We start from the raw sequence: 25,504 nt of genomic DNA, 5'->3' as shown, positions 1-25,504 counted from the left end.
AATGTGTTAGAAACAGGAACCCTGGTGTGGGGGACACTGCTACTCCTAGGTCTTCTGTGGTTTCTTCCTTTTGATGGTAATTAGTAAGCAGATGCTGCTGGTGGTGTTGAGGAAGGTGGATCATTTGTCCAAAATGATCTTTCCCCTTAAGGATGGCTGTGGGGTCTTGGTTGGAAGTAGGTCTGGTGGTTCATGAAACACTGCTGTTCCCAAATTTCCTGTGTTCAGGCTTCTCTACTGTCTCCTTTAGAGTCTGTGAGGAGATGGTGGTCAGTGTAGTGGTAGTGGTTTGACTTGCCTGGCACGTGCTACATCTTGTTTCTCCCTCATGTGTCTTGAATGCTTAAAATTCCAAAGAAAAAATTTCTTGACAGTTAATAAATAATTAAGGACATCTTAAATCCTGGCATGATGTGCTCTTTTTAAGGCCTAATCATTCTAAGGGATAGTGATGAGAAAAGTCATTTGACCCTTAAAAAATGTACCTTTTTAGGGAGTAGAGCCAAGATAGTGTAGTAAAAACAGGAACTTGCTTAAGCCCTCCCCCAAACCCCTTCAAATGCCTGAAAAAATGACTCTAAACAAATTCCAGAGCTACAGAACCCACAAAATGACAGAATAAAACAAATTTCCAGACCAAGGAAACCTGGAAGGTTTACAGGAAAGCTATATCGCACTGGGCTGAGAGTGGAGCACAGTTCAGCATGGGCCATGCCAGAACAGACTGGACTGGAGGACTCAGGGGACTGTAACACGCAGTTGTGGCAGTTTCCAGAGTTCTCAACCCACAAACACCAAAGACAGCATAGAAGGTCAGTGGGAAAACTCTGTGAGACCTAGGTGAAAGGGGAGCACTGGAGGCTGGCCCCAGCCCTGGGGTGGGGGAAGTGGCAGCTGCAGGGGCAGTGGCAGCAGCAGCAGCAGCAGCAGCTGCTGCTGCTGCTGCTTCTTGAGCTCTGGAACCACAGACGGTGGGGGATTGATTGACTGATACGAAACTGGGACAGTACACCCACCCCCAACACCACCCACACTGGGAGCAGAGGCCCACCTTGACAGACAGTTTAAAAAGTCAAGTATTTGGCTGGGAAGATGAGCAGACAGAATCAAAAAAACTATAGAATAGTTTTTTCTATAAGACTATAAAATCTTTCTTTGGTGACAAAGAAGATCAAAACATACAATCAGAAGAATACAACAAATTCAAAGTTCCTACATCAAAAACCTCCAAGAGAAATATGAATTGATCCCAGGCCATAGAACAGCTCAAAAAGGATTTTGAAAATCAAGTAAGAGAAGCAGAGAAAAAATCGGAATGACAAATGAGAGTGACACAAGAAAATTATGAAAAACAAATCAACAGCTTGCTAAAGGAGCCCCCAAAAATACTGAAGAAAATAACAGCTCAAAAAATAGACTAGCCCAAATAGCAAAGGAAGTCAAAAAGCTAATAAGAAGAAGAATGCCTTGAAAAACTGAATTGGCCAAATGGAAAAGGAGATCAAAAAAAACCTCACTGAAGAAAATAATTCCTTAAAAATTAGAATGGAGGTGGGTGGAGCCAAGATGGTGGAGTAGAAAGATGCACATACACATAGCTCCGAACCCACAGCCCACAGAACATTGGTAAAAAAGAACTCCCAGCAAATTCTGGAACAGCAGAGGCCACAGAATGGTGAACTGGAGGAGATTTCTGTTCCAGAGTGCCCTATAAACCTCTCGCAAAAGGTCCGTCGTGCTGCGGACGTGGAGCCGAGCCTAGCCCTGCCTTGGCTGCACAGCACCGAGAGGAGCAGATCCGAGCGGGCTTCGGGGACGGAATCTCCAGCGGCTGCGCGGGTCCCTCCACCCACAGGTGACAGAGGTTGGTGAGAGGGTCTCTTTAGTGGGTCGAGAGGGGAGTGGGGTGCCCCCATAACTCAGGCCCCCTTGGTAGGCAGCAGCAGAGGCGGGAGCAGACCAGGGCTCCCCAAGCAGGCAGGAGCCCGGATCCATTGTTGAAGGTCTCTGCATAAACCCCCAGAGGGAACTGAGCCTGTGAGGCGGCCCTGCCCCACCTGAGCACCTGAACTTAATCTCACACTGAATAGCAGCCCTACCCCCACCCAAAGCCCTGAGGCTGGGAAGCAGCATTTGAATCTCAGACCCCAAGCGCTGGCTGGGTGGATCTGGAGGCAAGGTGGGGGTGGAAAGAAAACTCAGAAGTCAAGTCACTGGCTGGGAAAAAGCCCAGAAAAGGGAAAAGAAATAAGACTATAGAAGGCTACTTTCTTGGTGAACAGGCATTTCCTCCCTTCCTTTCTGATGAGGAAGAACAATGCTTACCATCAGGGAAAGACACAGAAGTCAAGGCTTCTGTATCCCAGCCTACTCAATGTGGTCAGGCCATGGAAGAGCTCAAAAAGGATTTTGAAAATCAAGTTAGAGAGGTGGAGGAAAAGCTGGGAAGAGAAATGAGAGGCATGCAGGTAAAGCATGAACAGCAGGTCAGCACCCTGCTAAAGGAGACCCAAAAAAATGCTGAAGAAAATAACACCTTGAAACATAGGCTAACTCAATTGGCAAAAGAGGTTCAAAAAGCCAATGAGGAGAAGAATGCTTTCAAAAGCAGAATTAGCCAAATGGAAAAGGAGGTTCAAAAGTTCACTGAAGAAAATAGTTCTTTCAAAATTAGAATGGAACAGATGGAGGCTAATGACTTTATGAGAAACCAAGAAATCACAAAACAAAACCAAAAGAATGAAAAAATGGAAGATAATGTGAAATATCTCATTGGAAAAACAACTGACCTGGAAAATAGATCCAGGAGAGACAATTTAAAAATTATGGGACTACCTGAAAACCATGATCAAAAAAAGAGCCTAGACATCATCTTTCATGAAATTATCAAGGAAAACTGCCCTGAGATTCTAGAACCAGAGGGCAAAATAAATATTCAAGGAATCCACAGAACACCGCCTGAAAGAGATCCAAAAAGAGAAACTCCTAGGAACACTGTAGCCAAATTCCAGAGTTCCCAGGTCAAGGAGAAAATATTGCAAGCAGCTAGAAAGAAACAATTCAAGTATTGTGGAAATACAATCAGGATAACACAAGACCTAGCAGCTTCTACATTAAGGGATCGAAGGGCATGGAATAGGATATTCCAGAAGTCAAAGGAACTAGGACTAAAACCAAGAATCACCTACCCAGCAAAACTGAGTATAATACTTCAGGGGAAAAATTGGTCTTTCAGTGAAATAGAGGACTTTCAAGCATTCTTGATGAAAAAACCAGAGTTGAAAAGAAAATTTGACTTTCAAGCACAAGAATGAAGAGAAGCATGAAAAGGTGAACAGCAAAGAGAAGTCATAAGGGACTTACTAAAGTTGAACTGTTTACATTTCTACATGGAAAGACAATATTTGTATCTCTTAAACTTTTCAGTATCTGGGTACTGGGAGGGATTACACACACACACACATGCACATGCACCCGCACACACACATAGAGACAGAGAGCACAGAATGAATTGAAGAGGATGGGATCATATCTTAAAAAAATGAAATCAAGCAGTGAGAGAGAAATATATTGGGAGGAGAAAGGGAGAAATGGAATGGGGCGAATTATCTCTCATAAAAGAGGCAAGCAAAAGACTTATTAGTGGAGGGATAAAGAGGGGAGGTGAGAGAAAAACATGAAGTTTACTCTCATCACATTCCACTAAAGGAAGGAATAAAATGCACACTCATTTTGGTATGAAAACCTATGTTACAATACAGGAAAGTGGGGGATAAGGGGATAAGCGGGGGGGGGGGGGGGATGATGGAAGGGAGGGCATGGGGAGGAGGGAGCAATTTGAGGTCAACACTCATGGGGAGGGACAGGATCAAAAGAGAATAGAAGTAATGGGGGGCAGGATAGGATAGAGGGAAATATAGTTAGTCTTATACAACACGACTATTACGGAAGTCATTTGCAGAACTACACAGATTTGGCCTATATTGAATTGCTTGCCTTCCAAAGGGAAGGGGTGGGGAGGGAGGGAGTAAAAGAAGTTGGAACTCAAAGTTTTAGGAACAACTGTCTAGTACTGTTCTTGCCACTAGGAAATAAGAAATGCAGGTAAAGGGGTATAGAAAGTTATCTGACCCTACAGGACAAAAGAGAAGATGGAGACAAGGGCAGAGAGGGATGATAGAAGAGAGAGCAGATTGATGATAGGGGCAATTAGAATGCTCGGTGTTTTGGGGGGGGACAAAAGGAGAGAAAATTTGGAACTCAAAATTTTGTTAAAATGAATGTTAAAAGTTAAATAAATAAAAAAAATTAAATTTACAAAAAAAAATAGAATGGAACAAATGGAAGCTAATGACTTTATGAGAAATCAAGAAATTATAAAACAGAAGCAAAAGAATGAAAAAATAGAAGACAATGTGAAATACTTCATTGTAAAAACCACTGACCTAGAAGCAGATCCAGGAGAGATAATTTAAAAATTATTGGACTACCTGAAAACCATGATCAAAAAAAGAATCTAGACATCATCTTTCAAGAAATTATCAAGGAAAATTGCCCTGAGATTCTAGAACCAGAGGGTAAAAGAAATATTTAAAGAAGCCACCAGTCACCTCCTGAAAGAGATCCCAAAAGGAAAACTTCTAGGAATATTGTAACCATATTCCAGAGTTCTCAGGTTGAGGAGAAAATATTGCAAGCATCCAGAAAGATACAATTTGGGTATTGTCGAAATACAATCAGGATAACACATGATCTAGCAGCTTCTACATTAAGGGATCAATGGGCTTGGAATATGATATTCTGGAGGTCAGAGGAGCTAGGATTAAAACCAAGAATCACCTATCCAGCAAAACTGAGTATAATCCTTCAGGGGAAAAAATGGATATTCAATAGAACAGAGGACTTTCAAGCATTCTTGATGAAAAGACCAGAGCTGAATAGAAAATTTGACTTTCAAATACAAGAATCAGGAGAAGCTTGAAAAGGTAAACAGAAAAAAGAAATCACAAGGGACTTATTAACGTTGAGCTGTTTACATTCCTACATGAAAAGATGATCTTTGTAACTCATGAGACCTTTCTCAGTACTGGGTTGTTGAAGGAAATAGACAGACAGACAGACAGACAGACAGACAGACAGACAGACAGATAGATAGATAGATAGATAGATAGATAGATAGATAGATAGAGAGATAGATAGATGATAGATGGCACAGGGCGAGTTGAATAAAAAAGGATGATAGCTAAAAATAAGATTAAGGGATGAAAGAGGAATATATTAGGAGGGGAAAGGGAGAGATAGAATGTGGTAAATTGTCTTACATAAAAGAGGAAAGAAAAAGATTTCACAATTAAAGAGAAGAGGGGGGAGGTGAGAGGGAATGAGTACAACTTACTCTCATCAGATTTGGCTTAAGGAGGGAATAACATACACACCCAATTGAGTATCTTACTCTACAGGAAAGTAAGGGCGAAATGGGTAAGGGAAGGAGGATCACAGAAAGGAGGGCAGATTGTGGGAGGGCGTATTCAGAAGCAAACATTTTTGAAAAGGGACAGGGGCAAAGGAGAAAATAGAATAAGTGGGGGCAGAATAGGATGGAGGGAAATATAATTAGTCTTTCACAACATGACTATTATGGAAGTATTTTACATAACTACACGTGTATAACCTATGCTGAATTGCTTCCCTTCTCAATGACAGCGGGTGGGGAGGGAAGAAGGGAGACAATTTGGAACTCAAATTTTTAAAAACAAATGTGAAATTTTGTTTTTACATGCAAGTTGGAAACAAGATATACAGACAATGGGGTATAGAAATCTATCTTGCCCTATAAGAAAGTAATGGGGAAGAGGATGGGGGGGGTGATAGAAGGGAGGGCAGACTGGGGGAAGGGGTAATCAGAATGTATGCCATCTTGGGGTGGGGAAGGAGAGGAGAGATGGGGAGAAAATTTGGAACTCAAAATCTTATGGAAATGAATGTTGAAAACTAAAAATAAATAAACATGTTTTTGTAACAGAAAAAAATGCACTTTTTCTTGCTTCTTGAGTTTTGTATTTGAAAGTCAAATTTTCTATTTAGCTCTATTTTCTTTTTCTCAAGAATGTATTAAATTCTTCTGCATCACTGAATATCAGTTTTTTCCCCTCATTGATCACACTCAGTTTTGCTGGGTAGGTGATTCTTGGTTCTAATCCTAGCTCCTTTAACCTCTGGAATATTCTATTGCAAGCCCTCTGATCTCTTAATGCAGAAATTGCTAAATCTTGTGTTATCCTGATTGCGGTTCCACAATACTTGAATTGTTTCTTTCTGGCTGCTTGCAATATTTTCTCCTTGACCTGGGAATTCTGAAATTTGGCTATAATATTCCTAGGAGTTTTCATTTTGGGATCTCTTTTAGGAGGTGATCAGTGAATTCTTTCAATTTCTATTTCACCCTCTAGTTCTAGAATATCAGGGCAGATTTCCTTTAAACTTTCTTGAAAGATGATGTCTAGACTCTTTTTTTGATCATGGCCTTCAGGGAGTCTAATAATTTTTAAATTATCTTTCCTGGATGCCAATTCTGCTTTTTCAGTTTTTTCAAGTTTTTTTTTTAGCATTTTACCAAGATGTTAATTGTCTTTTCATCATTTTCTTGCATTACTCTTATTTCTTTTCACAATTTTTCTTCTATCACTCTTATTTGATTTTTAAAAATTTTTTTTAGCTTTTCCTGAAATTCTTGTTGGGCTTTGCTCAGGTTCAGATTTTTATCTGAGGCTTTGCTTGTAGTTGTTTTGACATTATTTTCCCTGTCACTACAATAGTTTTTATGGTCAGATCCTTTTTATTGTTCTTGTTTGCTCATTTTTCACCCTGTTTATTGACTTTGAATTTCATGTTACAGTTGTGCCCTTTTCCCATGTGTTGGGGTGGGATACTGTTCCAAGACTGAAGGTTTTGCATTGCTATTTTCAGAGCTGGTTCTTGGGGCTTGGAAGTTTTCAGTGCTTCCAAGGTGGTGTGATCTGGGCCAGGTGTGGTCACTGATTTCCTGGTCTGCCCTCTGGTCCTTATCAAAATGAGCCCCTGATTCCTGACAGCCACAAGTGCTCCTCAACTGATCCTTTGTGACCAAAATGCTCCTTTCATCCTGGAACTTCACCCTGAAACTGGGGATAAGCAATGGAATTGGGAAACAGTAGCTAGACCTATGTCCTGTACTAGCATAGAGTCCCCTATAGTGTCTTTCTGACTAGTTGCTCAGTCCTCTTATCATTTCTGGTTTGAGAACTCCTAAAGATTCTGTTGCTGCTGCCATTGCCTACAAGGCCCATGGCTATAATATAACTGGTGTTATAGTCATGTGTGCACCTGGCCAGCCACCCATTCCATTGCCACAGATCTCTCCTTCCAACTTCCTAAATTGTCTTGGGTTGGGAAAATGTCACATGCATTGCCAGAGCTAGCTCAGTGTTTGGGAGGCTCCAAAGAAAAGTTTGGAAGAGAAGAGATATTTGAAAGTCTACAGAGCCATTGTTGCTGACCTCGTTGTTTGCTTGTGAAACATGGACAGTTTACCAGCACCTTGCCAGGAAACTGAATAGCTTCCATTTGAACTATCTTAGGAAGATTCTGAGGATCATCTGGCAGGATAAGGTATCAGACACTGAACTCTTTTCTCGGCCTGGATTGTCAAGTATTCAAACTGCTTCAGAGAGCACAACTCTGATGGGGCTGGCCACGTTGTTCGAATACAAAATGTATGCTTACCAAAAAGACTATTTTATGGAGAACTCTCACGGGGCAGGTGATCACATGGTGGCCAGGAGAAACGATACAAGGATACTCTCAAGGTCTCTCTCAAGAACTTTGGATTTGACTGTGCAACATGGGAGACACTGGCACAGAACTGCTCAGCATGGCATGCCCACATCAGAAAGGGTGCTGTGCTCTTTGAGCAAATCAGAATTGAGACAGCACAAAGTAAATGCCGGATGCGCAAATTTGGGATATCTACCCAAATATTCACACGGACTATCTGTGCCTAACCTATGGTAGAGCATTCTGAGCTCATATTGGTCTGATCAGCCACAGTTGGACATACTGAAATTTCACTTCATCATGGTGATGTCATTTTGGTCTTCTTCAAAGACAAAGGACAACAACCAACCATAATCTTATACAGCAGGACTGTCATCTCCATGGTCCTAGAGAGTATGGTTCTTTCAAGGTAACCCAAGATCACGTTAGATTTTTTTTTTAGCAGCAATATCAGCAATATTGATTCATTTGAATATTGAGATTCACCCAAAAAATTACCTAACCCCAAAATAAAAAATACCTTTTTCAGGTAAACTGCCATCTCATCATTTTTTACTTGGGTAGTTGATTTTCTACACCAAAGCACAACTTTACATTTATCTCTATTGAGTTTCATGTTATCACATTCACCTCAGTGCTCTAGCCCAGGGTGGGAAACCTGTTCCCTAGAAGTCACATGTGACCTTCTAGATCCTTAAGTGTGGCCTTTTGACTGAATCCTTGGGCTCAAGGCTGCACGTTCCCCATCCTTGGGCTAGCTTGTCAAGATGTTTAGGCATCTTGACTCTGTCATCCAATGTGCTAGTCATCCCTCTCAACTTTGTGTCATCTGCAAATTTGATGTGTATCATTTATGACTTTACCCCAGCAACTGACAAAACAAGTTTAAAAATGTCTGCCAAGCAAAGATCTCTGAGGTACCTCATAGAAGACATTTCAAGATTCTGTCATTAATGACTACTCTTTGAGTCTGGACACTTAATCAATTTCAAGTATATCTAACTGTGCTTTTTGCCCAGCCCACATTTCCCCATCTTGTCCACAAAAATTTCATAAGAAAGTCTGTACTATTCTTGTGGTCAAGATGGAGAGATGAGGTTAGACAATAGTAAAATTAGTTGCAATCAGAGCTGGTTGCTAAATTTAGGTAAACTAAATTACTATGCTAAACTAAATAGATTGCTAAAATGTAGGTAGACTATCTATTGCACTTTCCTGATCTACCAGTTTTGTAAGTTGGCCAAAATTTAAGTGAGATTAATTTGATATAACATTTTTCTGATGGAACCATTCTGGTTTTTTCTGATCTCTACTTCCTTTTCTAAATGTTACTAACCATCCATTTCATAATGCATTCTAGAATATTTTTTTTGCAGAAATTAAAGTAAAACCTAGAGTGTACACATTTTAGTCTCTTTCCTTTTAACACAAAATTGAGATATTAACATCCAGTCTCATGGTACCTCCTCTGTTTGCCACAATCTTTCAGCAGTCTTAGCCACTGATTTTCTCAGTACCTGCCTAGGATATAGGTTGGCTAAGCCTGGTGGCTTGAACTTATCAAGAGCAGATAAATTTCCTCTTATTAACTGCCACATTTGTAGTTATAACTTTGCACAAAGTAGACACTTAATAAATGTTCGTTAACTGACTGACCTATTATCCATTTTTTCCTGCTTTTTTAGCCTAAAGATTATCCTATTTGGAAAACACAGTCAAAATAAGAGTTGATTGAAAAAGGTCTGCCTTCTCTCCATTATAAGTTTACTGATCCACCCTAAGTACACTTCTTTGATCCTCTTCTTTACCCCATTACGTATCTCTAAAACAAGATAAAAAAATCTAAGCCTTTTTTGAGATTTTTAATTTGAGTAGCTCAATGCCACGTCATTCTTATAGGAACTGGATGATCTTTTGTCTCTTTTTTCCCAATTACAACTTTCATCTCCATATTTTATACATGTCTTGTGAAAATCTTGGGTTGGCAGTTACACGTCTACATGGCTCTATTGAGACAACTCCCCCCTTTTCTTCCTCAAAGGAATTACTTTTCTTTGTGTCTTCAGAATTTTCTTCTTGAAGCTTCTTTAGCTTCTCCCCAATTTTAGCCATGGGATTGGATATATCCTTTTTCTGAACCCTCTGATCTTTGACCTTTCCAAATTCAGGGCTCATGTCAGATTATGTTCAGATTTCCCTTCCTTCTCTATCACAAATTCTAAGATGAACTGGCCATTTCCTGCTGAATCTCACCATTTCTGCCCCATCAACCAGTTCCTAAGTCTTACTGAAGAGGACCTGACCCATGCTAGCACTTACCATTGCTGGTTGCTTCCTCCATCTTTTAAATGGTTGAACTATGATTTAGGTCAGCCAAGAATATAATAACAGCTCTCCTTTTGGCAGAGGGAGAGAGCTCCCACAGATGGCCAGATAATTGAAGTCCCCCATCAGTACTATCTAAGGCCTTAATGCCAGGCTTCAATCTATTTTCCAAATGTTTCATGTAGTTGGGCATCCTGTCCAGGTGGTCTATAAATACAAGGGTCAAACATGAGCTGCAGGCCTTGCTGCTTACAACATCCCCCAGTGGACTCAAACCAGACTAAAATGTAATTGGGAAATATTTAACAAAATAAATAAAAATACAGTAGAACATATACAACACTAATATGTGATTTTCTAAGCCAATATGAGGCCAGTGGCTCCATTTCTATTTGATTTTGACATACTGATCTATGGCATTCTTTAGATCCGTTCTGCTGATTACTTGGTATGAATCCTGGTCTCTCCAGGACTCAAATTTTTCCTCTATAAAGGGGACTAGATGAATAAAATTATACTTGATGATTTGTAAGCTCCCTAATAATTTCCAGGCCCAAAGATCCATGAAATATCCTTGTAAGACTGGAAATAACAGAGATGTAAAGGGTCATAGGTTTAGCTTTTGATGAGAAAGGAAAGAGAGAGAAAAGGGAGGAATAAGGAAAAAAAGAGCAGGACTGGGTTAGGAACAAAATGAAGGATGTTTGGGGCTTTGTTTTGTCAATTTAATTCAAGAAATATTTATGAACCACTTACTTTATACCAGGCAAAACAATCCTTGCCCTCAAATGGCTTACATTCTACTGGAACACAGAAGACGAGGGGCAACAAGTACACCAGTAAGTAAATAAAAGTACATACACACAATAAATACGAAGTGATTTCAGGACCCGATGGCTAGAAAAGCCGGGGAAGGCCTAGGGCAGGAAGCAGCGTGTGAGCTGAGCCCTGAAGGGAGCCACAGACTCCGAGAGGCGGGTGCAGAGAGAGCACTCCAGGTGCAAACCAGGGGCATGGGATGTCGAGGGTGTAAAGGGGAGGAATGTGAAAACAGTCTGGAACGAGACTGGGGCCAGGCTGCGAAAGGCTTTAAATGTCAAAGAAGGGTGTATTGCAACTTTCAGTCATGGCGATATGGGACCCCGGAAGGTTTGCACAGGGAAGTAATGCTATGCTTTAAGAGTCCCGGTTTGGCAGCTGTGTGGAGAATCTATATGAGAGGAGAGAGGAGGGAGAAGAAGCAGAACAGTTGTGGTGTGAATGGAAAGAGGAGGACCCATGACTCTGAGGCTGTGAACCTGGGTATCTGCAAGGACGCTCTTACTTTTGACAGAAATAGGAAAATTAGAAGAAGGGATAGGTTGAGGGGGATGAGAAGTCAGAATCTGGGACTATCCTACTAAGTCCTGGTGTCATGTTGCAGAATGGTGGCTGGATAGACTCAGGACTATGAAAGGGGGTAACCACAAAGCTTCCCCAGGCTAGGAAAGAGGCCTAGCCTTGGGGTCAGCAACCCATGATGACTCCTTGAGGTTGGACAAGTTTTATGGTTAGAGCATCCTGAGTGATATGCCTGCCCAGGAAAGAGACTGCCATCTCTTACAGTGACATTAGCCAGCACAACTCATAGCACCGGCCCTTGTGTTGACAAAGAAGTGGCAGCACTCCGACAGGAATCGGTTTCCCTGCTCTGATTCTTCTCTTGGCCAAGAGATGGCCTCAGCTTAAGCAGAGAGGCCCTTGCCTCTCAGAGGTAAATCATGTTTTCTTCTGTACATGCCACCCCCAACTTTTGGCCTCCAAGGCCAGTTTGAGAGCATGAGGTAGCTCCCAGGAGAATGAGAAGTATGGCAGAAACATTCAAACATTCAGCCTCTGGAGAGAGATGAAAGGCAGACCACACTGGTGTCTTCTGGGAGCAAAGCCAGCTTGGATCCTCAGAAAGAGCAGTGTGGGAAGGTGAGAGCAGGGAAAGGTATGTCCAGGCTTTTTCTCCTTGGTGTTGGAGCACACAAAGGTGCCACATTGCCAGACCCAAAGAGAAAAGGAGGAAAGTATAGATGGAATATTAAGGCACTGAGGGCTTGGTTCAGGCCCCTGATAGGAGAGAGATATCTGTCCCCTAGGATTTTGCCATGGATTCTCAGAACCCTAGGCAACGGTCCACATCTTCGCCACCCCCAGCCCTCAAATCTTCCAGGTGGGGAAAGTGTGGTTCACTTTTTGGCAGCCGAAGGAGAAGCCAGGTATCTCAGAAGCCTGGCAGGTCTAGAGGAGTCTTGGGGGGGATCTCTTGGGAAAATATTAGACTCTGAGTTCCAACCAGATATCACAGACTTTGGACACAGGATAGGTCAGGCGGAAGAGACCAGCTCTGAGAGCAGACTCTCAGAAGAAGGCCTTGATCTCAAAAAATACCTAGCTCTTTTCCAACACTTTAAGGAAAAAAAAGTCAGAACAGCCCTGACGTGACTGAGCAGCCGACACAGGTCACTTTATAGCTGTTTCCATTGACAGTAGCGTGGTAGATTGAAACACTAGGAGGACAACAGGGAAGGTCTGGAGCACCTTGACTAGGTGTACGTTACAGAGCCAGCAGAAACTTCCTTCTGGAAAAACATTTAAGCACTAAGAGAGGACTTGCTTCAAGGGCCCTTCACACACACTTCAGTGATCCTCTACTGTGACTGCAACCTAAAGAATTTAGGTGTCACAGGTGCTGTGCCTGTGTTAGCTTGTCTTTGTGCCACAATCCAGAAGTCAACAAGACCAGAGCAGGAGAATGGTACAGGTCATTGAAGGTATTTCCAGAGTTCCTCCATGACCCTGTTCACTGGATCCACCCATGTAGACCTCCGTGTCAACCCCTTTTCCTCTCTAAACTGGTGTGGGCAGCCCTGTTGGAAAGGTCCATGGAACTCAAGGTCAACTCTCCCAATATTTTCCAGTTTGGTTAGAAAATTAGGTCTTTTTCCATTTTACAACAATGCTGTGCAGGCTTGAGAAAGAGGGACACATATGCACACAAACATACAAACCTGTATGCGTACACACATATACATGCACCCACTGAATGAGATAATAAAGTTACTGAAGAGTATCTTTTGGGCCCACATTTCCAGGTGATACTGGAGAAATCCCTGTAGCTTCAATCACAGGTAGAGCCTTCATAGTCAATGCTGTGAGATGGTCTGGTTTCCCAAGCCAGCTTCTTAGGACTTTTGGCCCCGCACCTCACCCTGAGAATGGAAGAAAATTACACAGTAGGTTAAAAGGGCACAACAGGGCCTGGAATTCTCCTTGCCCTTCTTAGCATTGATTTGTTTTGTGCTTCTCAGGAGAAAAGACAGTGGGCCCATTTCAATTCAACTCTAGAAATACTTCTTAACCACTTACTATGTGCCAAGCATCATACTAGACAGGGTAAACAGACACAAGCAAACAGTCCCTGCCCTCAAGGAGCTTAGACTCAATTGTACACAAAATGGTAAATACAGGTTAATTTCAGCAAATGAAAGAATTTGGGAGAGATTAGGAAAGGCTTTGTGAAGGTGGTTCATAGCAGACCCTTGAAAGAAGCTAACAGGGATTCCAAGAAGTTGAAATCAGGAAGATGGAAATGCTTTCAAGGCTTAGAGAGTGGTAAAGGCAAAGAGAAGGGGATAGGAGGTATTCTACATTTTAGAATACTGTAAAAGTTAACCACATTAAAGTATACAAGTCGATTTGGTTAGCATCCATGCTGAAGAAAGGGGCTCCTTAGATGTCTGAGTGACCTGTCCTATGTCCCCCACTCAGTTCTTTCACTTGTCACTCTGCTACCTCTGAGACACTGCAAGGGCTGGGTACAGGGGTGTGCTGGTATATGTTTAACAATGGGCTCTCCCCTCCAAAAAAACACACCCAACAACAAAAAGAAGGTATAACATAATTTTAAACCTCGTCTGTATTATTAACATTTTCTTCATCACTTTCTCAAGTCCGGACAATAAACAAAACAAAAAAGCAAGTATTGATCTGTACAATGTGTCTATTTCTGAGGTGCAAATGCTCACACTGAAAACTTAACAATCTGCTGCTATGAGTTGGCTCCAGCACACCCCTGACTGGGGATGACTTTTCCCCTTTGACCAATGGAGGCAGTAAGACTCAGAGACAACAAATATTTTTCCTGATTACACAACAAGTTGAGGCAGAAACCAGGTCTCCTGATCCTCAGTCTACCTCCTGGATAATACTGAATTCCCAGCTCAGAAAGGCAAACTCCATAGTAAGCGTCATCTTTCATGGTCCAGGAGTGGGGCACCTACAGTCTTTAGGCCACAGGTGTTCCTCTAGGCCCTCAGATGTGGCCCTTTGACCAAATACAAATTTCACAGAACAAAATTGAGGACCCAGAGGGCCACACATGACCTCAAGACTGCAGGTTCCCCACCTGTGGGCCACCCTAACTAATAATGCCTATGTGGGGCCCATGGGCTAGGGAAGGACAAGGGTGACATTTCAGGTTGGAACAAAAGCCCACCATATTTTCCTACGAGGGAAGGAATGAAATGGGAAAGATCCTTGAATGTGATGAGATCTTAAATTTTCACCAACCCTTGTGTTTTGTAATTCACTAAGCCACGATGATGTAATATAGCAAAAGATAATTTGGGGGTTTTGTCTTATCTTCTTTTAGATTTCATGAATACAGAAACCAGATCTTACCTCAACTTTGTATCCACTCTAGTGCTCAGCTCTACACATAGTAGTATCTCATAAATTTCTGTTAAAATGAATTTTATTTTAACCCCACCACTTCTTATAGTATTATGGTAGCATGAGGTAGCTGGCACAGCAAATAGAGCACTGGACTTGGGAGTCAGGAAGACAAATTCAAATGTGGCTTCAGATCTAGCTATGTGACTCTGGCCAAGTCATTTAACCTTTGCCTGCCTCAGGTTCCTCATCTGTAAAATGGGGAAAATAAAAGCACTTACTTCCCAGGGTTGTTGTGAGGATCAGAGGAGAAGATATTTGTAAAGCATTTTATAAACTTTGAAGTGCTACATAATAATAAATAACAATTATAGTAATAAAAATAAATATTAGTCAGATTAAGAGGGACAGAGTTTTCTGTCTTTACCTAGGACAGGCTAGGAAAGTATCTAGAGGTCCAGAACTGACAGAACTGAAGACCAGTACTCATGTTCTCTTGGCTCTGTTCATTTTGTTCTGCATTATTTCATGCAAGTCTTTCCATGTTTTTCTAAGATCACTGAGAGCATCACTTCTTAGGGTACAATAGTATTATATCACAGTCACATACCATGACTTATTTAGCCATTCCCCAATTGATGGGCATCCCTGAAATTTCCAGTTCTTTGCCACCACAAAGAGAGCTGCTATAAATACTTTAGAACATATAAGTTCTTTTCCTTTAATACATCTAGTAATGGTATTGCTGAGTCAAAGGGTATAGGCAGTTTAATAATTCTTTGGGCATAATTCCAGATTGTCTTCCAAAATGGTTGGATCAGTTCAGAATTTCACCAACAATGAATTAGTGTCCCAATTTTTCCACATCCCCTCCATCATTTGTTGCTTTTCCTTTTAATCTTTTTAGCCAATCTAATAAGGTGTAAAATGATATCTCAAGGTTGCTTTAGTTAACATTTTTCCATCTGACTATAAATTGTTTTGATTTCTTCATTGGAAAGCTGCTTATTTGTGTCTTTTGGTCATTTATCAATTGAGGAATGACTCGTACTCTTCCAGATTTGACAAAGTTCTTATATATTTGAGATATGAGATCTTTATTTGAGAAACTGTAAATTTTTTCTTCAATTTTTTGCTTTTCTTCTGATTTTGACTACATTTGCTTTATTTGTGCAAAACCTTTTTAATTTAATGTAATCAAAATTATCCATTTTATACCTAACTTTGCTTTCTGTGTCTTTCTTAATTCATAAATTATCTATCCATAATTCTGGTAAGTAATATATTCCATGTTCTTCAAATTTTCCTTGTAACATCTTTCTTTATATTTAGCCTATATATCCATTTTGACCTTATCTTAGTAAATAGTATAAGATATTGGTCTGTGCCCAGTTTCTCCATACTGCTTTCTAGTTTTTCCCAACAATTTTTACCAAATAATGAATTCTTATCCCAAAATCTTGTCTCTTCATTTGTCAAATACAAGGTTATTATGTTTGTTTTCTGCCTTAAATCGTGTTCCATCGATCTATTTCTTAGCCAGAATAATGAAGAGTGAAATGAGTAGAGGAAAGAGAACATTGTATACAGGAACATCAATATTTTTTAAGAATGACTCTGAGCAGATCAGTCATTTTGACTATTATAAATACCCAAATTAACTATAAAGGACCTATGAAGAAAGATGCTATCTGCATCCAGAGAAAGAATTCATACATAGGAGCATGCATAGAGTAATTTTACATATATACTTATTTGTGTCTAATGGTAACCATCTCTGGGGTGGGACGGGGGATTGGTATGAGAGAAAAAAAGGCGGGGGGGAGGAAATTTACATGATAACTGTTGTATATTTCAAAGGAATAGCAAGTTTGCACAGGAAATTTGTAATTTCCTGTGCAATCACCTTTTTTATAGTACTATGTTAAGGAAAAGTTTGTTTTATGCCATAAATTAAAATAATTACTTTTATAAAGAAAATTCATAATTATAGTTAATGTATTATCTGTTTTATAACAAAATATGCCTCATTAAATATTCAACACTTTTCAAAAGTCAAAATAACTCACAAAGATTGTTCCCTGGCAAAGCTGGGGTGTAGAACTATTGCAAAGCGAAGCCTAGGGCTCAGCCATGAACACCCTGCCCGTCTCTGGAGAGCAGGCCCTAGTTCTCTCACCTCCATTTTGCTGTAAATCCAGTGAAGGACTTCTGTCACTTTGGTGTATACACCAGGTTTGTTCCTTTGGCCACAGCCTGTGCCCCAGCTGGTCACGCCTGTGAGGTACCATCGGTTGTTCCTCTCGCACACCAGTGGACCCCCACTGTCCCCCTACAATGAGAAGATAGTGGTCACAGACAAGGAGGGAGACGATATTCTTACCCAGGTATCATGGGTATGTTGCTACAGGAAAGTCTAAGTCTCCATTCCCCCATTTCCCCTATCCTCCCCACTCTGTCTGCTGGGACATTAGGATCCACCCTCCCCTCCCACTCACCCAAACAGGAATCATTGCCTCACCTGGCAAGAGTCCCTCCCTCCTCGGAGGTCCCCAGCACACATCATCCGAGGAGTCAGGTAATTGTCATAGACCAAATAGTTATTGCACTTATTAAAGTCAATGAGATTGACTTGAACCTCCCGCAGGTAGGGGGACGTCTTCTCTTAATGGAAAAAGTGTGAGAGAAGGGAATCAAAGAAGAAGGGGAATGAAACCCAGAGTTTGATTTCCAGCCCAGTCTAGCCCAGCCCAACCTCCACAGTGCCCATGATCAAGTACTACTGCTCCTTGTACCTGACCCTAGGCCCAGGTACATTGAATATATACCCCCAAATACACCCACTCACCATATACATTCTGACTGACACTCATATATGTGTACAGATACACACACACATATACACACACACACACACACACATGCACGCACACACGCATGCACACACGCATACACACACGCATACACACGCCCACGTACATTTTGATTTTGTATAAATTCATCCACAAAGCACTTTCATATACCTGCACTGATCCTCAAAAGAGTTCCGCGAAGAAAGCAGGGCAACTATTCCCATTCCCATTTTACTGATGAGGAAATTAAATTTGAATGAGGTTGCCTTAGGTCATCTGACTAGTAACCTAGGAGCCTAAGCCAGACCCTTTGACTCCCAATCCACTATGTTGCCTTGTCTTTCTATATTCCATATTCATGTACATATGAACCCCAAAATGAGCTCTGCAATGACACATGCAAATGCACAAAAAGAAACACCAGATTTACACAGACACATAAACACAGTCTTCTCTTAGAGAGCCCAGATGGCCACTACCCTCCACCTGGTTCTTGTCCTTCAGTTTTACTTACTCCCAAGATTTCCAGCCTAAGAAACAGTAGGGCACAATCATCATCATCATGATAATAATTATAATTTATATATTTTAGCATTTTATGCAAAGAATTTTCTATTGGTATCTTAATAACAACCATGTGAATTAGGTGCTGCTATTATCCTTATTTTACAGATGAGGAAACTGAGGCAAACAGACTTGCCCAGTATCATACAGCTAGTAAGTGTTTGAGGCAGAATTTGAACTCAGATTTTCCTGATTCCAAGTCCAACATTCTATTTATTGCATTTTAACACCATGGAGTTAAAACTGAGCTCCCTGCTAGGACTCCTGGCTCCCTATGGCCAGAGGCCTATAGAGGGGACTGCTGCTGGGGTCCTCCATCCTCCTCCTGAGACAGATAAACTTCCCCCTACGGTGCTCAAACCCACAGTTCTAGCTATTTCCCCTACTTTTCTAAGCTCACCACAAGATCCCTAATTAGATTCTGGGAACTAGCTGTGCCCCCAGTCTTATTTCCCACAGGGTATGGTCAGCTCTGTCCATAGTTCTCCTCTAGTTTAGGGCAGGGAACTTAGGCTGTGACTCAGGCTGCCCACTTCACTACACCCACAACCAGCCCCTGCCTCTGTATCATCTCTGGCTCCTTACCATCTGTCTCCTTTGTCTTGCCAAAGCCTGTGATCCAGCAGGTCTCATTGAGACTGAAGGTCTGTCCATGCATGGGGAGGCAGGCAGGATGGACGTGAGCTGCAATAAAGATCCCATGGCATCAGCCCAAGGCCAGCACTCAAGTTTTGTTGTTGGTTTTCATTTTTTTCTCATAGGTATGGAATCTACCAAATGCCCTAAAAATCCTTGTTCTTATCCATCCCCCAACCCCTCACAGAGCTCAGAATCCTCATGAGACCTGAGACTGATTCTTTCCTTTTTCCTTAAGAGTTCTCATGGTCAAAATACTCATAGGAACTCTTCTTCCATTTTCATATATACAGAATCACACTGAATTTGAGAGTGGGAAAGGACCTCAATGACCAGATATCTAGCCAAGTCCGTAGTCAGCCATACTTTGGTTCCACTCCAGTCCAAAGGTCAGTCCTCAGGTCACCAAAACTATGATAGGACTAAGTGTGTGGGCTGTGCACACTGAGCAACCTGACGGTGGCTCACTCCCTGCACCCTACTGCTCTCTTGTACCATACTTGCAATAGAGGGACATCTACTTGACAGAGAGCACATAGGGCATGTGTCTTGTAGCCACTGGGCACTTTTTGCACTCTTCTTGTTGGATAGAAGAAAGTAATAGTCTGAAGTCTTGGACATCCAGGCCAATGGTCTGGTCTATGTCCATTCCACTCTGGTGATGGTTCCCTGCCCCTTCTCCCTAGAATTAATCCATGGTCATATATGATCAGAGTAAAAGGTCTTCTGATTTTGTTTACCGTGACTCTGACTCAGGAAAATGCAATGAACTGAGAGTCACAAGCTCTGGGTTCAAGGCTATGCTCTGACATTTACCAATTGTATATGACCTTAGGGAAGTCATTTCCCTTCCTTGAGCCTGTCTTTCAGATGAATATGTGCAAAATGATGATCTTATCACTAGTTCTTTCTAAAATATGGTCTTGAGCATGGTAGTAGGTACTGAAAATGTTTATTAAATTGAGTTCCAATCCTAACAAACCTCTCTAGTATGGGTCCTTTCCACCACCCTTGTCTTTTAGCCTTATGATTCCCATAAGCAGAGTTTCTTTTCCCACCAGCATCATTCTCCTCCCTTCACATGTTTGTTTAAACCTTTCCATTACAGACTTTCCCTGTACAGGGCTGAATATTACCCTGATGGTAGACTGAACACATTTCAGAGATGCCAAGCCATCACACTCTCTTGAGACTCTTCCCACCTTTCTTCTGCCATGCCTGAAGGTGAGGCTTAAGTGAGCCTGCAATCCCTCAAAAGGGGACCCTTAAAATGAGAAGCACCTAGGCCAAGGTTTGTGATGGTCACAGGTTTGGGGTGGGGCCCCCTGGGTCACTCTATGTCCCACTTCCAGTCCCTCCCTGCTCACCAGGTCTCAGTTTCCTCTTCATTCCAATGGGTTGATTGCAATGACTAATGACATCATTTTCATAATTAGAGGCAGATACCAGCAAGTACCCCAGGCCCAAGAGCATGACCGCAGCAGGGTTAACAAGGTTAAGATTCTTGGGACTCCAGCTCCACCCCAGGACCTCCTACTAGTACAGTGTTAGACACATAGCAGGCATACTCCCACCATTCCTTCCATTTCTCTGTCTGTGTACCTTTGTAGGATCACAAGATCAAAGGTCTATGGATACAAGTACCCCCAAACCTTTTATTTTGCAGATGAGGAAACTAAGGCTCAAGGAAAGTATTTGCTTATAATCACACAAGCAGTGAATGTCAGAGGTAAGATTGGAAACCAGGTCCTCCATCTCCAGAGCTCCATGTTCCTTGTACCTTGTACTCTCATTTTACAAGCAAAGAATCTGAGATCTAGTTTAGTCAAGTGATTTTTTCCAAGGTCACATGGCTAGCTAATAACAGAGCCAGGCCTTGAACCCAGATCTTCTGACTCCAAAGTATTCTACCAGGATTGGCTATGGAAGGTTTTCTTTCTTCTTGACCTCTTACCCAATTCCTTCCCATCCTTCAAAACTCAATTCAAGTATCTCCTCCTCCATAAAGCTTCTCCTGCATAGCACAAACCACAGGGATTACTACCCCTCCTTTGAACTTTTGAAATACCTACTGCCTGAATCATTCTTTAATGGTGATCAAAAACAGCCTTATATTGCTTTAATATATACATCTTTTTAAAAAATTCAATTCTACTTTGTTTTCGGGTCTTTGTTTTCTCCCTTCCACTCACACACCCCTCTTCTCCCTCCATACCCACTACTGAAAGAACAAGAAACACAAAACCAGTTGCAAACATTTAGTTAAGCAAAACAAGTGTCTGGGCTGACCACGTCCAAACCAAAAAATAAGTCTTGATCTGCACTATCACTTCCTATCTAGAGAGGGGTCGTGTACTTCATCATGAGTTGTCTGGCATTGTGTAATGCACATGTCTTTTTACAGTCTGGAAAGCAAAAGTGGAACTATGCCTCCCAAAAGTCATTGTCACAAAATTGTTCATAACCTTGAAGCCAGTAATAATACTTCTAGAACTATTTCCCAAAGAGACCAAAGAAAGACAAAAAGGAACTACATGTACAAAAATATTTATAGCAGCTCTTTTTGTGGAATGTCAAAGGATTGGAACAAATTATGGCATATGAATATAATGGAATATATTAGAAATGATGGGAGGGATAGATTCAGAGAAACCTAGAAAGATTTGTATGAACTGATGCAGAGTGAAGTGAGAAGAACCAGGAGAACCATTTATACAAAGACAAGAACATTGTAAAGACAAACAAATTTGAAAGACCAACTATAATTCCAGAGGGCTGATGAGGAAGCATGTTGCCTACCTCCTGATAGAAGGGAGACAGACTCATCAAGAGGTACAATGAGTTTTTGGACATGACCAATGTAGGAATTTTGTTTTCCTTGACTATGCCTATTTGTTCTTTTTTTGAGGAAGGGTAGGACTAAAGAAAGGTAGTAGTAAAAGAAAACAAATGCTTGTTAATCAAAAAACAAAAGTTGAAAATAACAAAAAGAAAATAATAATGCACATGTTTTATCTTTCCAGGCGGATTGAAAACTCCTGAAGTCTAGAGGCCACAAAGAAAAAGTAAGAGATAACAGCTTCTGTGAAAAAGGTGTAAAATGTTTAGTGGAATGCATGCTCAGTATGAGTTAACAGTATGACATAGCACTCCCAAACTTGATAATCCCTTGAATACTTCAGGAATCTCCTGCTTCATTGGTGAAGACAGTCTTTGCCATCAGATTTAACTCCTGTGGCCCAAAATTCAGCACCTGGCTCAGCATCCAGCTCCAGAGTCAAAACTTTAGTTAAAAAACTTAGTTAGTCCAAACTTTTCCAACTGACTAGGAGCTGGCATAACATGTGCTCCATTGGCCAGGATCACCTCCACACTACGATGTGACCTCAAGTTAGGGCTTCAGATGAAGGTGATCTAAATGCAATTGTGGGTTATATCAGTATAAGCATAAAACAAGTGAGGTGAGAGTCCCACTGAACCCTACCCTCACTAGACTCCACTTTGGCGTATGATGTTCAGCTCTGAACACCACATCTGAAGGACTTTGATAAGCTGGAACATGACCAGAAGAAACCAACCAAGATGACAAGAGAAGTGGAAACAAGGCCATACAAGATGCTGGCGGAACTGAGGATTTTGTTTAATCTTAAGAAGAGGTGACTTAGAGGAAACATCATAGTTGTCTTCAAATACCTGAAAGGATGTCACCTGGAAGAGGGATTAGATTTGCTCTGGGTTGGCCCCAAGGACAAAAATAGGAGCAATGACTATAAGTTTTAGATTTCGGTTCGATGTAATTACAATGTCCCCAAAAGAAACCTGTTTGAAAATGAGATGGAGTTTCCTAACAAGCAAGTTCTCCATCATTTGAGACCTTCAAGCAGGGGCTAGATGACATTTCTTTTGGATATTGTAGAGTAAATTAGCATCCAGGTACTAGCTGGGCTAGTTGACCCCTGATTTCTGTTAGTTGAAACCCTTCCCATTTTCCAGGGTTCTGTCCTGATGCCACCTCCTCCATAAACTCTATGGCATAACCAGTCCAGAATGATCTTTCCAAAATTTGCAGAGCATTTGAACCTCTCTTAGTTTTTGCTCTATTTATTTCTGCATGACATCTATTATGTAGTTATTACATGTTTGCGTATAAAATACCCTGATTTATTTCTTATAAATTCTAAAATTGCATGTATTCACACCATCTCCACCATTAAAATGTAAACTCCTTTAGGGCAAGAACTGTTTCACTTTTGCCTTTGTATTCCCAGTACTGGCACACACTGAGCGATAAATAAATGTTTGTTGGTTGATTCATTGATATGTGTCATATGACCTTTGTCATATAATATCATGGTCAGTTAGGTGGCCTGGAGTCAGGAAAACTTTCCTTCCTGAATTCAAATCTGACCTCAGATACTTACTAGCTGTGTGACCCTGGGCAAGTCACTTAACCCTGCTTGCCTCAGTTTCCTCATCTGTAATATGCGTTGGAGAAGGAAATGCAAACTACTTTAGTATCTCTGCCAAGAAAACCCCAAATGAGATCACATTTGCCAAAAACGACCAAAAAACGTCAATAAGTATGACATCATCATAAATGAGATTATACCATACTTTAAGGGTTCCAAAGCACCTGCAGAGAGTTTCTCTTTTAGTCTTCACAATAAACCCACAAGGCAAGTGCTACAAGTATTTTCATTATCCTATTTTACAAATGAGGATGCTGAGGCTTGGAGAAGATAAGCGGTTGCCCAGAGCCATATAAGTCATGTCAGAAATGAGACTGAAGCCTAGTTATTCCTGTCTTCAAGCCCAGCTCTCCACTCATTATACCATGGGAGTAGGGACCATGTCTTAAATCTCATCACATTCTTTCCCCCCTCTCCCTCCCCATATACCCCACTGCTTCGCACATAGTAGGCACTTCATCAACGGTTAATGAATGACTGAGTGGCTTCGCAGACGCTGCAAGGCTGCCCATGGTCCTTCTCTGGAAGAGGCAGTCTTGAATGCACTCACTCACCAGAAAGGGTCAGGGGCTTGTCAAGTTTCATGAGAGCAATGTCGTAATCGTCCTGTTCATCAGAGTAGTTGGAATTAATGATGATCTGGGAGACGGAGGCTGCTTCGGGCAGTTGGAGCAGGTTGGTGGTCCCTGCATACACTTTCCAGCCCTCTAGAATCTTCTCTCGGGTCCTGCCAGAACAAGAGAGAGGACAGTGCTGTCAGCAGCCACCCACCTGCCTGGCTGAAGGACAGACAATCTCTGCTTGTGCCTCTGGCTGGCTGATGAGAAGATGTGTGGCGGATGGCATGGCTTCTGGGAGGAGCCTTCTAACCTGGCCTCCTGTTCTTTACTATGCACCCCCCATATGCACAGTACCTGCTGTTTCTGCATCACCTCTTCTCCTCCTCTCTCCCACTAAAAAAAAGCCCGATACTGGGATAGCTGTCAGTGCCTGCCACCCACTTTCATTGTATCCACTATGTAAGGACACAAGTAGGAAATTTTCCCCATGAGCTTTGATTCAGTGGTTGTTGCCACAAACAAGGCTTCTTCTTTAGTTCCATTTCACAGATGCACCCTCCAACTTCTTAGTATTTGAGGATACTCCTGCCCCTCCCATCTTCCCCTCCTGAAATGTCCTAAGAGAAATCAGGAGTAGTTTAGGGAAAAGAACGTTGAATTTGGAATCACAGGACCTGAATTCAAATCCCATCTTTCATACTTGCAATTTTCAGAATCTCAAGCCTTCATTTAACCCCTAACTGGCCTCAGTCTCCTAATCTGCAAAATAAGTGCATTGGACTAGAGCTCTAAGATATCTTCTAGCTCTAGACCTGAGGTTCCTAAACTTATTTGGCCAGTACCCCTTTAAAAAATACTCAGCACCCCCTTTAACCCTTCTTTCTTTAACCTTTAATAGTTTTCTTTAATTTGTGTCATCTCAAAAAATATAATTTTTTAAATGACATCTTAAATTTAATCATTTATTGTAAATTTGTAGGATTTTTCCTGCATTGAAATTAATATTGGGTCATGTAACCATATAGTATCATGCTGCAAACAAGTCATCACACACTCTTCTACCTGCTAATTGCCTGCTAGGTTTCCCTTCAGTGAGCACAAGCTGGCCTGCAACACTTGCTTAAGACCCGTTGGTGGACTTGACCACTGATTGACTATAACTCACATTTTGTGCATTTATTTGGAAAATAATGCAATCACTATAACTTTAACTCTGTTACACAACTGATGAAACATGTGCCAATGTTTGTTTCAAAATTTTGTTCCCCTCTTTCCTTATGTTTCTGCTGTCCCCTTATTTTTATTCAGCACCCCCCAACTGTACCAGAGGCTACTACTGCCCCCTGGATCATTCCAATGCCCCCCAGGGGGTGATATTGCCCACTTTGGGAACCTATGCTTCTAGACCTATGATCCTATGAATCATGTAATTTCATTCTCATTCTGTAAATTAGATGAAGGTGCTGAGAGAGCAGCAGCAGCATCTCCTAACTTTGCAGAGATCATCTAATCTAATTCCTGACTGTGAGCATGACTGCATCTGACATGGCCCAGATGCATGGGGGGAGAGGGGTAAGAGAGAGAA

General features: G+C 41.5%; 1 protein-coding gene across 3 annotated transcripts in view; it reads right to left on the bottom strand.

Annotated features, from left to right (window-relative positions):
- Positions 1-10,848: 10,848 nt before the first annotated feature.
- TMPRSS13 (transmembrane serine protease 13) overlaps positions 10,849-25,504 on the bottom strand; it is a 51,542-nt gene continuing 36,886 nt past the window's right edge. For 2 of the 3 annotated variants that reach the window (XM_072613106.1, XM_072613105.1), the window contains 5 exons: positions 23,914-24,086; positions 18,840-18,938; positions 17,360-17,502; positions 17,018-17,170; positions 10,849-13,376 (listed from right to left, as the gene is read on the bottom strand). In XM_072613106.1, coding sequence (XP_072469207.1) covers positions 13,350-13,376; positions 17,018-17,170; positions 17,360-17,502; positions 18,840-18,938; positions 23,914-24,086 — 595 coding nt within the window. In that variant the 3' untranslated portion in view covers positions 10,849-13,349. Of the gene's footprint in view, positions 13,377-17,017; positions 17,171-17,359; positions 18,076-18,839; positions 18,939-23,913; positions 24,087-25,504 lie in introns of those variants that run through there. The other variant, XM_072613107.1, reaches the window with a different exon arrangement.

Source organism: Notamacropus eugenii, chromosome 5 (genome assembly GCF_028372415.1).
Source record: "Notamacropus eugenii isolate mMacEug1 chromosome 5, mMacEug1.pri_v2, whole genome shotgun sequence".
In the NCBI taxonomy this organism is placed as follows: domain Eukaryota; kingdom Metazoa; phylum Chordata; class Mammalia; order Diprotodontia; family Macropodidae; genus Notamacropus; species Notamacropus eugenii.
This window is presented reverse-complemented; position numbering and strand designations above follow the sequence as displayed.